This window comes from Sciurus vulgaris, assembly GCF_902686455.1.
Source record: "Sciurus vulgaris genome assembly, chromosome: 5".
NCBI lineage: Eukaryota > Metazoa > Chordata > Mammalia > Rodentia > Sciuridae > Sciurus > Sciurus vulgaris.
The window spans coordinates 52027096-52041465 of NC_136465.1; the positions used below are offsets into that span (position 1 = coordinate 52027096).

At 42.7% G+C, this 14370-nt stretch overlaps 1 protein-coding gene across 3 annotated transcripts in view; it reads right to left on the reverse strand.

Annotated features, from left to right (window-relative positions):
* Window positions 1–984: 984 nt before the first annotated feature.
* The window catches only part of GPAT4 (glycerol-3-phosphate acyltransferase 4), a 37277-nt gene continuing 23891 nt past the window's right edge, over window positions 985–14370 (reverse strand). For all 3 annotated transcript variants that reach the window (XM_079141960.1, XM_079141961.1, XM_079141962.1), the window contains exons 3-13: window positions 11726–11795; window positions 10829–11129; window positions 10017–10091; window positions 9156–9245; window positions 8886–8979; window positions 7991–8106; window positions 6291–6346; window positions 5738–5823; window positions 4537–4665; window positions 4372–4451; window positions 985–2982 (exon numbers count right to left, since the gene is read on the reverse strand). In XM_079141960.1, the coding sequence (XP_078998086.1) occupies window positions 2874–2982; window positions 4372–4451; window positions 4537–4665; window positions 5738–5823; window positions 6291–6346; window positions 7991–8106; window positions 8886–8979; window positions 9156–9245; window positions 10017–10091; window positions 10829–11129; window positions 11726–11795 (1206 nt within the window). In that variant the 3' untranslated portion in view covers window positions 985–2873. The remainder of the gene's footprint in view (window positions 2983–4371; window positions 4452–4536; window positions 4666–5737; window positions 5824–6290; window positions 6347–7990; window positions 8107–8885; window positions 8980–9155; window positions 9246–10016; window positions 10092–10828; window positions 11130–11725; window positions 11796–14370) is intronic.

The window sequence follows — 14370 nt, forward strand, 5'->3', positions numbered from 1 at the left end:
TTATTAGAAAGTTCTTCCTCTAATTGGCTGGATAAGTCTCATGGCTGAGTGAAAAAAGTCTGTCTCAGATCCACCATCACCCAACCCAAGAGAAGTGTGGGCCCAACTTCAACAACTGCCAAAAACCAGTGGGGAAACTCAACTCTACACAAGGAGATACCCTTTGATGATTTAGTCTCGTTAGCCTGAAATTTTTTTAGAGGGAGCAAATGGATTGAAAATTGACTTTTTAGAACCCAGAAGACTTTAGAGCTCAAAGCCAAAGTGTGAAATATAGGCTTCAAAATGATGGAAATTCCGGAGATGAAGAGGGCCGTAGAGGTCCTAGCCTAAGTCCCTAAATCAGGACATAGACTCAAGAGAAATAAAGGATTGAAGCTGGCCAATACTCACTCCACTAAAGCGACCTGGTTTTATTCAAAGTCCATCTTCACACTGAGTCACACCTTGGGACTGAGATCCCAAGAGCCCTTATATTTCTAGGTGTTGTCATGTTTTAGCACACGAGACCAACCCAGCAATCCAAAACCAAATATTCTGACTTATGACAACTTGGGGTCAGCAGGAGCCCCAGTTAAAAAGAATGAAGCAGTAGGATGGGTCTGAATGCCCTTAATGGGCATTAAATAAGAATGTCAGAGACTTTATTTTTTCTTTATTGCAGTGTTGGGTATTGAGCCCATGGCCTTGTGCTTGACAGGAAAGCACCCTATGAACTGAGCTATATCCCCAGCCCCAGAGACTTCATTTCTGCAGGTATAATTCACCCCCTTTCTGTTTCCTGTTGTCATGACAGGTGTGCAGAATGTGAGATAGGTGAAAACAAAAACAAAATACATATTTAAAAACCTATGCAAATGATAACATAAAACAGATCATGAATGAAATTTTAGAGGAACTTCTTTAAAGGGATCTTGACCTTCAAGACCAATTTTTAAAGGTCATTTCAACTTAGCATTGAAACACTACAAACATCACCTCCTGTAAAAGCAGAAAGTCACTTTTTATTCTTCAACATTACATAAAACAGTTCATAAGAGGCTATTTCTTAAGAGTCATTAACAGGGTTTTTATTTGAGAGAAAAAAGTTTTCCACTGGCTAGCAAAGGGGCAGGTAGGAGGAAACAGGAAGCCATGTGGGGAGGTGATAGGAAGGTGGCAAGGATGAGTGACAACACAGAGTCAAATGGGACTTGGTCCCCAGGCATGAGACTGATGTGGGTTCATACTTCAGGAGCCTGGTCTCACTCCCAGCACATCCACAAATCCCAGGTCAGTGGGCAACCTTGGAAATATGACACCACAGTTGGGGCAGAATCCTGAAGGTGCCATAACTGTGCCACAAAGGAGGAGGGGGTAGCAGAGGAATGAGCAGATGGATAAATGGTGGGCTGAGGCAATATTCTCTTCAGAGTTCAAAACTGGTGGACTGCAGAAGCAAGAACCAACAAGAAAGGTCTGGCTTTGGATCTGCCTTCACAGTGACTGCAAAGTGGCCTGGTAGGCCCAGGAAAACTGCAGTTTCCTTATCAGGTATATGGAAGCACGTGGTGCACCAATATTCCTGCCTATCCCACCTCCCCTGCCAACCCTTTCCAGGACGCTCTGCTCCCCGCTTGCCTCCTTGTATTTACTTAATGCTTCCCATCGTCCTCACATCCAAACTGTCCCCAACATTGTCCAATCTCCAAAATCTCATCCTCAACATACCTCAAATACTGTGGTACCCAACTGTGGAGAAATCTGTGTCTATGCTAGAAATTCTAAATTAACAGAGATGTGCAAAGGTGAGATGTTTACCTCCTGAACAAAACTATCCTCATCTAGAGACCAAGTGGGTCTTGGAGGTCCCAGGGTTACGGTCAAGTATGAGAATTATAACGTTGACAAAAAAACACGTTACTCAGGGCTACATGCAGGGGAGGGAGAGTGAAGGGAAAAGTCCCTCAATTCATTTACCATTCAGTTTTATTATTCACAAAAACAAGTCCAACGCCCTGTGCAGCAACTGAGCTCAGACCTTGTTCTGCCACATCCCATGAACCTGTACTTGTAACACTGCATGTTACATGTCCTTCACTCAGCACTTGAATCCCCACAACAACCCTGTGAGGTAGGTATTATCACCCTTCCCCTCCTGATCCACATTATGGATAAGGAAATGAGGCACACATTAAACATAGAGCAAGTTACATAGGGAATTCAGGTTCAGCCTGGAGTTTGAACAGAAAATAACTCCTGGCTCTCACCAGACTAGTCAGTGGTCCACACCTGGTCTCTTTCCACCCCCTCTGGTGACTTCCCATAGCAGTAGCACAAGAATTTAAAACTTTGTTTTGGTGAATGCAAACAATTTTCTTTTCAAGTGTACAGAGCTCCAAGGCTGGGGGGGTGATGTTTAGGCATTGACAGTGCCTCTCCTCAAGAGTCGGTGGACCTTCCCCAGCAGTCCGTGGCATGTGGGCAACAATTACAGACTAACACCCAAAGTCCTAACAGGGAACGTGGCCGATCTTCCCAACTGCTCAGCCCTGCACAACACACATAAGTGGAGAGCTGACTTTAATGGCATTCCTCCAACGGACTTATTTGTAAAAGAACAAGAAGGCATCTTGTCCTGGGTAGCAACACCCAGCAGCATTCACTTCAGACAGCAAAGGGCAGGCAGGCCATACTGCCCCAGAGCCCAGGGATCCCCACACGGCTCTGAAGCGGCTGGAGTCCTGAGATCCAGAGTGGCCTAAGGGCCCCAGAGTCTGGAAGGATGCAGCAGTGGGGGCAGCGGTGGTGGTGCAGCAGTGGCAGCAACAACTCTGGCTGGCTCACGTGTCAGGATTCAGGCATGGTGGCTCCAGCCAGTGTGAGCCACAGACTCAGGAACGGCTCCTGTCCTCGTGGTTCCCAACAATCATCTTGCTATATAGTTTCTGCTGCTCCTCTTTGAACGTGTCCTTCACCTTCTCTCTCTTCAGTCCACCATCCCTGATGAAACAAAGACCCATGTAACAGCAGAGAAGGAGGCTCTGTGGCCCACCTGCGTCATGATAGATTCAGTGTGCTGCTCAAAGACCAGGAAAGACTGGTCAGAAACAAGGGTACTATATAGTTTTCTCATGAGGATGACAACAGAAACCAGCCCAGACAACTCTCTCTCTTGCCCAAAGGTCAGCATTCATGATTCTTCTGAAGGCACTGTGTAACTGCTCACACCTACCAAGCGTTCTTTCTACTCTGACATTCATCGTCAACTTAAAGAGGCGAAGGGGTATTCTGGCATTATGGGAGGAGAGCTAAACTTCAAGAAATATTGAAACTCAATACATCTGTAAAACTGTTCATCTCTAGTGCTTATTTTGTGACTTGAGAAAAAAGTGACTTAACTTCTTTGAGTTTCAGTTTCTCAACTGTAATGTAAGAATAATGATTTTTTTTTTTTTTTTATGTCCATGGGGTTTTCAAGAAGGTGAAACAAGATCACCACAGAGTATCAGAAGCACAGTATTTGGTGAACTAAGTGCTCAGTAAACATTCGCATTTTTTAAAAGGCCATAATCCCAGGGCTATGTTATTACATGAGAATACACAGTTCAGATTAAAATTTGATTGTCTACACTTTACATTTTCATAATGCTCTCTAGCCAAATGCCCTCTGTGGCCCTCAGAATGTGTTCTGAACCAGCATTCATCCAGATCAACCTCTGGTTGTATGTAGCATAATTATCTCAGACTCTAGGATAAGAGGTGATAAAATATGGCTCATGGGCCAAATCGAGACTGACATCTGTTCTTGTAAATAAAATTTTATTGGGACACAGTCATATTCATTTATTCATGTTCTAACCCTGGCTGCTTTTGCACTTTAATGGCAGAAGCAAGCAGATGTGACAGATATCACAAGGCCTAAAATATTTACTGATTTGTTACAGAAAAAGATGTTAACTCCTGCTCTAATAGGTAACAAACTAAATGCAATAAATCAAACTTTTGCCTTTCTAAGGATGGTCCAATTCTGTCAAATACACTGAAATCCGAGGAAGCTCTGTACTTCTGAGGTTTCAAATAAGCCTCAGGTCATCCCTACCTAAAGATGAGACCTGTCTGGGCACCCTGACATACTGGTATAACCCCAGGAAGGGACATGAAATCCACTATTTCAAGTCGAGGCATCCTGGATTCCACGTTCCCAGAGATCAAGGCACAGGGCACTTCTGAGTCAGGACTAGGGAAGTCATATTGCTCCTTCTCCAGGGATGGTGGGTTTCATTCTCTGTACCAGGAAGGGGAGGAGTCTTTGTAAAGGGAGCTGATGACTCAGCACTTGCTTCAGAAACACAAGTTCTCCTAGACTCCACAACATCACTCTGCACTCACCACAGCAGGTCCACCAGTCCTCCCTGCCTGGCAATGGCAGATTTCACCCTATTGGCAAACTGGACGGCATCTTCATCTTTCTGTAATAAGAAATGAAGGCCATTCAGCCATGGTTCATGGTAACATGTAGCTAAATGAAGGCCTCTAACAGCTGGAGGCACCTACCTCTCTGGTCATGGGAGGCAGGTACCAAACACTGCAGACAATAGCCCAGCTGGTCATCATTCTCAGCAGGTATGTCACCATCCCATACTTGCTACTATTCCAGAAGGCATCACCAAACTGAGGGTCATACTGAAAGACAATGGGAAGCTGCATGCTAAGAAGTAGGCAGTTCTGAACATGTGGTATCAACAGGAATGTTTGTGAATGGGCTCAATGAGGCAGAATCAGGGTTAGAGAGTGCTCCTGGACTCTAACCCCCACACAAACACTTAGAAGCAACTCTACACCCAGGGAGTTCTGAACTCTAGCCCCGCTAGTCTCCCCAGACTGCCCTCAGCCTCTGCCTCGTGAGGAAAGTTTCTCCTAACAACCATCATCAAACAAATGTCTTTCTTCCCTCCTTGGTTAGCTTTCTGTCTCACCATAGGCACATACACTGTATTAATAAAGTTTCAAAACATATCCCAAACAGAGAATACACTAATGTACCCATTTCTCAGATTCAAAAATTACCAACATATCACCATGCTTGCTTCTTCTAGCCTCATATAAGGCCTATCTCTAACAGCATGCCGTTCACTCATAAATATATTTAGTGTACATCTCTGAAGTAAAGGGATTTTCTTATACGGCTATCAACTTTTTCATATCTTTCTGGTGGCCCACACCCAAACAACTCAAAAGCTTATAATATGCTTCTGTACTTAAAATTCTAACAAAGCAAACTATCCACTTGGGCAGGAAGCTTAATGCTGATTAAAGCACCAGTATTCACTAGCACATGGTCACACATCAAGTCTCATGAGGTCTCAACCATGTAGGCACTGTACTTGCCACCAAGAAGTAGGCATGTCAGATACTTTTTTATTTGTCAATGATTCTAATAGATGCAAATGGCTGTTTAAATGGCATTTTGTGGGAAATGTGGCTATAGCTGTGGTCCTCATTCTAACCAAAGAGTGATTCATTTCAAAATCTGGTGGTGGATGGGAATCTCCTCTGAACACTCCCTAGTGCTTTATGATAGGACTGCAACCTGCTAGCACTCTCCTACTAGCACTGGACCCAGGGTAGCCCAGTGATGCTGTACTGGAGAGGAACATCCCACTGACAGGTGCACCAACTCCAGCCTCCAACTTCTTGTTATATCTGGCCTTGGTGGCTGTGATAAAGACAGCAAGCATCTTCAGAGTTCTTGTACCTTGATAGCAACAGGGTAAACTGTGGCTCCAATTTCAAAGCTTCCCTTTTTGAACATCATCACTGACGTATTATTGATGCAGGTTCCTAAAATGCAGGAGAGAATATAAAACATTTTTCCCCCTGGGCCTTTACCTGAAATATTAGGCGGTTCTTCAACACTAAATGTAACAATCAAAATTCTTCTATTGGCTCCTCAAATAGGAAAAACCTGTCATAACCTTAACTTAAAAAATGAACAATTCCAAGAGTTGGGCAAAATGCTGTACTTCCTCCTCTTCTCTTTTTACAGGCCACTTTCCCTGATTAACACACACCAGCTTAGATGAAGGCCAGAGACATTTGGTGGACTCCACAAGAAGCTGAAAGGCCCACTGTCAGCAGTACCACAGAAAATATTCCTGCACTGAGGAAATTCACACTGTGAATCTCTTAGTTCAAATTCTGAATTTCCCTGAGTTTTTAATCCCACAACCAATCTAAAGGTGACTACACAGCTGCCATCCTACACAGCCTTCAACACTGCAACTCTGTGGGGACCAACTCCTTCTTACCTTCTGGGAAGATGAGGATAGGTAGCTTGCTTTTATCTTGCACATGCTCAGTCAGTCTTTAGAAGAAAAAATAAGACTAAGTAGCAGATAACCTCAGATCAATCATCATCAGAGTGCATTAATATATGTCACAATAGTTTAGGCATGTTAACAAACCCCTGTTCTTTATAAACCCAAAATCTAAAATTCATGAAGAAAATTTGTAAGGGCAGAGGACTACTATTTAATTCATGTAATCATTCAATTCAGTATTAAAGTCTATACACAAAGGATGCTGCTTAGATTTGATACTATCTGCATGAGGCAGCTGTCACAGGGCCTCACACACAGCACACTTAGTCTTTGCTGCCTGACTCTGCAACAGCTGTGCTGGGTTGGACCTTGTTATGGCTTATCCCTTCAGAACTTATCATGAGCTAGGTGCAGTGGCGTATGACTGTAATCCCAGTAACCTGGGAGGCTGAGGCAGGAGGATCACAAGTTCAAAGCCAGTCTCAGCAATTTAGTGAGGCTCTAAGCAATTTAAAAAAAATAATAATTTAAAAAGGGCTGGGTATGTGGCTCAGTGGCTAAGTTCCCCTGGGCTCAATCCTTGGAACCTGCCTCCATACACAAAGAAATCTATGGTGAAATTTGATTGCCTTTTGACAGTGTTGAGAGGTGGAACCTTTAAGAGGTAATTAGGTTGTTAGGACAGACTAACAGTTTTCATGGGACTTTAAGTTTTCATGAGTTACTTTAAGAGTAGGGTATTATAAAGCAAGAGAACCTCTTGTATTTTGTCTCATCTGCAACCGCCTATTCCCACTTCTGCTTTTCTGTTATGCTATAGTAAAGCATGAAGGCCTTGCCAGATGTGGTCACCCTACCTTGGACATCCCAGCCATGAAGAGTTGTAAACCAAAACAAGCTTTTCTTCATAAATTACCCAATCTCAGGTACTCTGTTACAACTGTAGAAAACAGTCCCCCACCTCAATACTCTGTCCCTAAGCAAAGGGAATTTAGTGGGAGGTTCACACACCCCCATGGAAGATAGTCTCAACTGAGTCTTAATGGCTTTCTGTCTACTGCAACACTCTTTTCATTGCAAGCACCAGAAGGGAGAACAGAGCAGCAGTTTGTGATTGTGTTTCTTTTCTTTTTTTTAAGAGCAATTTTTTATTTGTGATTATGAATCCATTTGGAGATTTCTAATAGCAACAAACGTTCATATATTTAATTTTTTAAACAATATTTTTTGTCAGTGGACCTTTATTTTATTTATATGTGATGCTGAGAATTGAACCCACTGCTTCACACATACTAGGCGAGTGCTCTACCACTGAGCCACAACCCCAGCCCAATTAATTTTTTTATGGTACTGGAGACTGAACTCAGGGATGCTCTACCAATGAACTACATCTATAATCCTTTTTTTTTTTTTTTTTTTTTTAATGTCAGAGTCTCACTAAGTTGCTGAGGCTGGCCTCTAACTTGTGAATCTCCTGCCTCAGTCTTCCAAGATGCTATGATGACAGATGTATATCCATCACAGTTTGTACTTTAACATTCTGTTTTATAAAAAAAAAATTGATGAAAAAAGTACAGGCTCTGTGTAGAAGACATTATAACTCTACAGTGGATGGATAACTACCCCTAAAATGTTTTCTGTTTATGTTGCAACTGGGCAAACAAAACCATATCATTTTGTCCATTTACCTCTTAGCCACCAGGTGGCGATCTTTCACTTCAGAACGCTCGAACCAGACGTGGGGGCAGGCCTTCACCATGGCTCTCTGAATCACACCCATGAGTCCCCCGTGCACTTGACCCACCTAATCTCAGACAAAAGAATAATTAGGAAGCCACCCTCTCACAATACCCCACTCTGGGGAGGAAGCCATAGGTCCCCAAAATGAGTACTCCAACCTTCACCCACAAATGTTACCAACTGCAGGTTTCTATGAAAAAAACCATTCTAAGTCCTAAATGTCTCCTTTTAACCAGAGATAGACAACTAAAGACATAACTTAAAACCCTAAAACAAAATAGTGAAGTTGAGTAACCCCTTGTATCCCTCCCAGGTGAGGCAGCACACATCTATAATCCCAGCTACTTCAGAGGCTGAGGCAGGATGATTGCAAGGTCAAGGCCAGCTTGGGCAACTTTGAGACCCTGTGTAAAAAATAAAAAAGGGGCTGGGGACACACCTCAGTGGTAGAGCCACTCTAGCACATGTGGAGCCCTGGGTTTGATCCTCAGTATTGTAAATGCATGAATGAATAAAATGTCCCCTGGTCATTTTCAAATGCTCTTAAAACCAGTCCTCTCAAATCCCCCTCCTCATCCTGCACCCTTCCTTCCACAGTTTGCCAAAAAAAGTCAAGGTACCAACTTTAGCCACAATCTCATCACTTCAGTATATCTCCTCTTCCCAAGTCCCTAGTCTCAAAGAGTTCCCCAAGGTGACAACCTAGGTGAGGGTCCATGGGTAGCAGCATGCTCACGTTTATACTCTTAAGAAAGTGCTCTGTGAAAGGTCCAGAAGTCAACCAACTCTGACCCATTTGAATTAAGGAGTCCTGCCTCAAGAACACAGGAGGAAAAAACTTACCATGGCATAGTAGCCGTCACTGGCCAAAATGATCACATCGATAGGAGATGTGTGATTAGCCACACAGATGCCTCCATTTCTTGGTCTGTTTTTCCTAGGGGTAAAAAGTATGCAAAGCAATAAGAATTAGCGTGAAATGATTAATTTAGAGTGTATCTTTCACCTCACAAACTTCAAATCTCAGAAGTCTCTCTCCAATTGGCTGAGTGCAGGTGGGTCACAGTTTTGCCTACCACTATTTCCCTTTGCATCAATACAAAGTTGTCTCACCTGTCATGATAGGTAATGATGGCTGTCAGGGCTCGCACACAGATCCGATAACACATTAAGTGAACGTGTTTACTCAAGAACTCCTTAAACCTGCAACAACAGGACAAAGTTTGGGGTTTTATTTTACATGAAAGAAGAAGGGACAAGTTGACTCCAACCATTTAACAGTCTGCAAAATACTTATAAATATTAGCAAGTATGGTTAACCCTGTGAGATATCAGTATCTTTATGTTCACACAGATGGAAAACAAGGAAATAGTAACAAGACTCGCTTACATTCCCCTATGCTGATGGCTGAGTATTCATAGCCCTACAATTCCCAACACAGGCGGGCTAGGGTATCTCCTAAAGTCCTTCTCCCCAGTCATTCCCAGAGGCAGGTCAAGTACAGAGTTCAACCTCCTCACCAGACCCAGCAGAACAAAAGTCTGCTAGCACCAAAACTTCCCTGAAAAACCAAAGCTTAAAAAACAAAAACAAAAAGATGAAATGTACTCACAGTCCTAACCATTTTTTAAGACCTTATCCTGTTCCTTATTCTATCAATTTATCAACCTAGCACAATGCTCAAAACTAATATGCTATAAAAATTGTTAACACCTGGACCCTGGGTTCTACATTTCTGTGCTTTCTGCCTTTTTGTCTTTAAAATGGGAAGAGTGAAAGCTGGAGGGCAAAAAGAACAGTCACGGGTCAATATCAATCACTAAACAAAAGCCTTTATTGTTATCAAGGGGTGACTTTAATCAACTAAGACCTTATGGATTGGGTCTGTATCTGAAGGAGTGGCCTAGCCTGCAGTATCAGCTACCTTTCTCAGAACTAAGTACCCCACAACTAAGCACTTGTGCTCTACTCACCTCCCATTTGGCAGGTATCCCACCACAGTTGTGCCCACAACCAGGAGGCTAATCCCTGTGAATGCAAGAGCTATCCTGTAAGAAGAAAACAAATTAAAATACAGCAAACCAAGTGAATGTGTGAAAATGAAAGCAGGAATTCCCAAAACCACCCCCAAGATCTGATCACCCAAGACCAGGCAAGAATTCTACCCCAAAATCCAAGTAGACTATCAGAACCAGAGATCACTGTGATGCCAACTGTGAATCTGGTTCTTAGCTGACTAGCACCTCAGGCATCAGGCAGTTAGAGTGACAGGAAACCCTAAAGAAAGCTGTTCTGCCCTCAGGCAATTACTGTCCTGCTGTCTTGCCCTGCCCTCTGGCTTTATACCCTGGCTGAAGCAAAGCCTCTCTGAAGCAACAGGAGGCAAAGCCTAAAGGACTAGCTTCTGGCAAGACATCCTCAGAACACATGGCACAGAAATCGCTAGTGCCTCTGTGTTGAAGAGGCAAGCTTCAGGAAGAAAAAGCCATGCCTAGGGAGCAGTGGCAGAAAGCACATGATGTTCCCTCTCCCTGTGTTCAGTCCATCCAGACAAGCAATCTGTCTTCATGAAACCCTACTATTTCCGTCTGATATGCAGAGAATCCAAGGGCCTTTAAAGGATAATCACTAGGGTACCCTTCCAAGAGTCATATGAACTGGTCAGTAAAAGAACCACACTATTCTTTCTAAAATGAGAAAACAAAGCAGAGAGGTAGGAAGATCACGCACTGGGGCTTAGGGAGAGAAAGTCAAGTCTTTTATCCTCACCAGATCCTGCCCTCACCTGAGTGGTAGAAGGAAGCAATAACGAATCAGCACTCCTAACCCCCACAAGACAGTAAGCCGAAGGCTGATATATTGGAAATTATAATTGGTTCTGCTCAGTAGGTTCCAGGATTCCAATTCCTCTGCTGAGAATCTCTTTGTCACCTCATCATCCATAATGGTCTCCATTCCTTTCCGGCAAAAGTAGAAAATATCAGAGAGCTCAAACTCTGGAGTATTATCCAGAGCCTTACTACTACCACTTCGGCGAATCTCCTTGATCTCTTCTTCTAGTGAAGTAGGATCTTTAGCAATGATTCCTGCAAAAGAGAAGCAGCATGCTAGGAAGGAACACATTAGAAATAGGGGACAAATTCTACACTTTATAGAATGAAGGGTACCTGTGTGCTGTGGTTTGGAGATGGTTTAAGTGGGTCCCCCCAAAGATTCATAACAGTATTTAGAGCTATGCATTTTTTAAGAGGTGAGGCTTCGTGGAAGGTGATGGGGTCAAGTCCCAGTCAGAGAATAAACACTGGTAACAGTGGGTTAGATATGCAGAAGTGGATTAGTTCCTGCAAGATGTGGCTGTTTTTAAAAAGCCAGGCCAGACTCTCCCCATTCCCTTCGGTACTGTCTCATCCTGTGACCAATTCCTCCCTCCTTCCTTCCCTCACACATGCTTCTCTTACCATGTGATGCCATCTGCCACATTGTGAAGCAGCCAGGGGGTCCTTACAAATGCCATGCTATGCTATCTGGATTTTTCTATCCACCAGAATCAAAAGCCAAATAAACCTTTTTTCTTTAAGAACTACCCACTCTCTATAGGAACAGAAAACAGACTAAATTAAAAAGCACCTAGGAACATATTTCAAAGAGCCCTTTTAGGCTAAGAATCAAGACCCAATCTTACCATTGGTATAGGGCTTGTAAAGTTGATGGTTCTTCTCCTTGGCTCCTCTCTCCATTCTCAAGGTAGCCCACTGTTGGGGGGAAGGGAGGTGATGGCAAAATAGGAGAGCAAGAATGAGATCCTTTCTCGATCAGTGAGTACTACCTTTCAGTTCCGTGAAAACCTCAATCGCCGTCACCTGGAATTAGACTGTAGCCAAGTAGTACACATTCTAAAAGGGGATTCACATCTCTCCCAGAACAGGACCCGCCTTGAAAGCCAGTACCCCACTAAGTTACTGACAGGAAAGAGCTGGAAACTCAAGAAGCCTGGGCAAGTCACTCAGGCTTTGTTTTGTACTACCTCAACCGCTTTATCTCTGTGTACCTTAAGGAACTTGCCAGCTGACTGTACCCAACAAGCAAAATCATACATCTTTTCAAATTATTCCGGAAAGCAACAATTCTAATTTTCAAGGATATAAAGGACTTACATAATGTGTATGTCTGGACTGTCAGTAGAAAAAGTAAACTTTTTGCAGAAGAAACCCTCAACAACCACAACAACACAGAAAGCGAGACTGCTTCACAGAATTAAAAGGAAAAAACAAAAATTATTTGGAGATTTAAAAAATTCAGGTACAGGCTAAGAGTATGGCTCAGTGATACAGTGCTTGCCTAGGATATGTGAGGCCCTGGGTTCAATCCCCAGCACTGCTAAATAAATCATCCAGGTTCAATGTTCAATGTTTAGCCCTCACTAGCTATCTTCCTCAAGATCATTCTCTCTCTCAGAATCTTGGTCTGTTTATCTGCAAAAGAAGATCAACACTATAGTGACTTCCTACTTTGTGGAGTCACTTGGGATCAAGCAACATCATGTACATAACAGAACATGAAATACAAAGAACTCTGTCTCTTTATTACGGAAATCAATGAATTCTAGAAGACACTGAGAAAGTGGCTTTCCCCAGCGCTCTCTACCTTCATTAAAATACTTTTAACTGAAGTAAAAAAGTCAGAGGCTAAGGCTGAGTCCTTCCATTGTCACATGATGAAAGGCAAAAACATGAGCTAGCTCACTCATTCCCTATTGGAATATGTTATCATTGAACAGAAAGGTATTTCCACATTGAATCAAGAAATAGAAGAGATTATAAAGATGTCTTCAAACTTCTGTGTCCACAGTTACACAAGGTGGGAGAGAACCCTATCATGCCATGCAAGAGCAAAATACACCTGGCCCAAGGTATCTGATATAGATTCTGCTGGTAGAGCCTCAAGTATCAGCTAGACTGTTCTGCATAATCTAGCAATGCCGAAAGCAGGAAATGAGTATAATCAGTGAACTGACCCCAGAAGGAAATTTCTTCAAATGCCTCTATCCAGAAAAAATAAGTGGTTATCAGAGTCATTCACCCAAAAAAGGTTGAAGGCAAGAAAACTCAACCCATTTTCTATATTTCAGATATTTGGCAGCTAATATCTTTGGCTCTATGCTTATATGGATGATCTCTTCTTGAAAAAAAAAAAATTAAAATAATTCCTAAAATGGAAGGTAAATTCTACCTGTATTCCTGGAACTAGGAAAGAGGTTTTTTTGTTTTTTTTTTTTTAAAAAGGGCGGGGGGGGGGGTGCAAGACAGTTTACAACAAGCCTGGGACAGAGACAACAGGTCACTCAACCAAAATATAAATTTTACATTCGGGTCAAGACTCTGTATTGGTATAACAATATTCAGTATAGAAATGCTTGACTCTGTACTGACAATAGTGATACATTAGATGGCAATAGGTAGGTGAGATATCACATCAGGCCTCAGGAGGATAAAAATTTAGGTCTGAGAACTGCTTCAACATGCAAAATTCAAGATGGCTGTGGGTTTTTGCTTTAATTGGAAGGGTGTCTGAGATTCTATTTCTTAACTCTAAAAGCTCAGAGGTCAGTGGGTGGGACTTGCATTCCCAACACTCTAATCACTCAGTCTTTTGGGTAACTAGTCCCACCCAGAGGATTTTTAGGGGCCCCACCCTATGTCACCATTAGCATAAACCAGGTGTGATCAAAGAAGTGAAATGTGCGCCAAGCACAGTGGCAATGGCCTGTAATCCCAGCTACTCAAGAGGCTGAGGCAGGAGGATCACAAATTGGAGGCCAACCTGGGCAACTCAGTGAAACCCTGTCTCAAAATAAAAAGGGTTAGGGATGTAGTTCATTGGTCAAGCACCCTGGGTTCAATCCCCAGTACTGAAAAAATAAAGTGGGGGGGGAATTCACTGTGAATAATAAAAGACACTACTATCACTCAGCAAATTCCTAGGGTTTTAGGAGCTCTGTGACAGGAACTGAGCACAAAGACCAGATACATTTTATACTATTATACCACAGGACAATGCACAATAGCTATGTCTAGTAACTACGCTATTGGATTCTCTGAACTGTCACTTTGAGCAGTACACAGTTTTGGGGGCTGGGGAGGTAGCTCAGTGGTAGAGGGTTCAATCCCCAGTTTTGCTAAGTAAATAAATAACTAACCAACCTAGCTTCAGAGTTCATTTCACCATAAGAATCTCCCTTCCTCTGAACTGAGATGCCAGGCTATTCAATACTTAATTACATATTTCTCTTTCAGCCCAAGACAATTTAAGGACATTAACAATACTGCG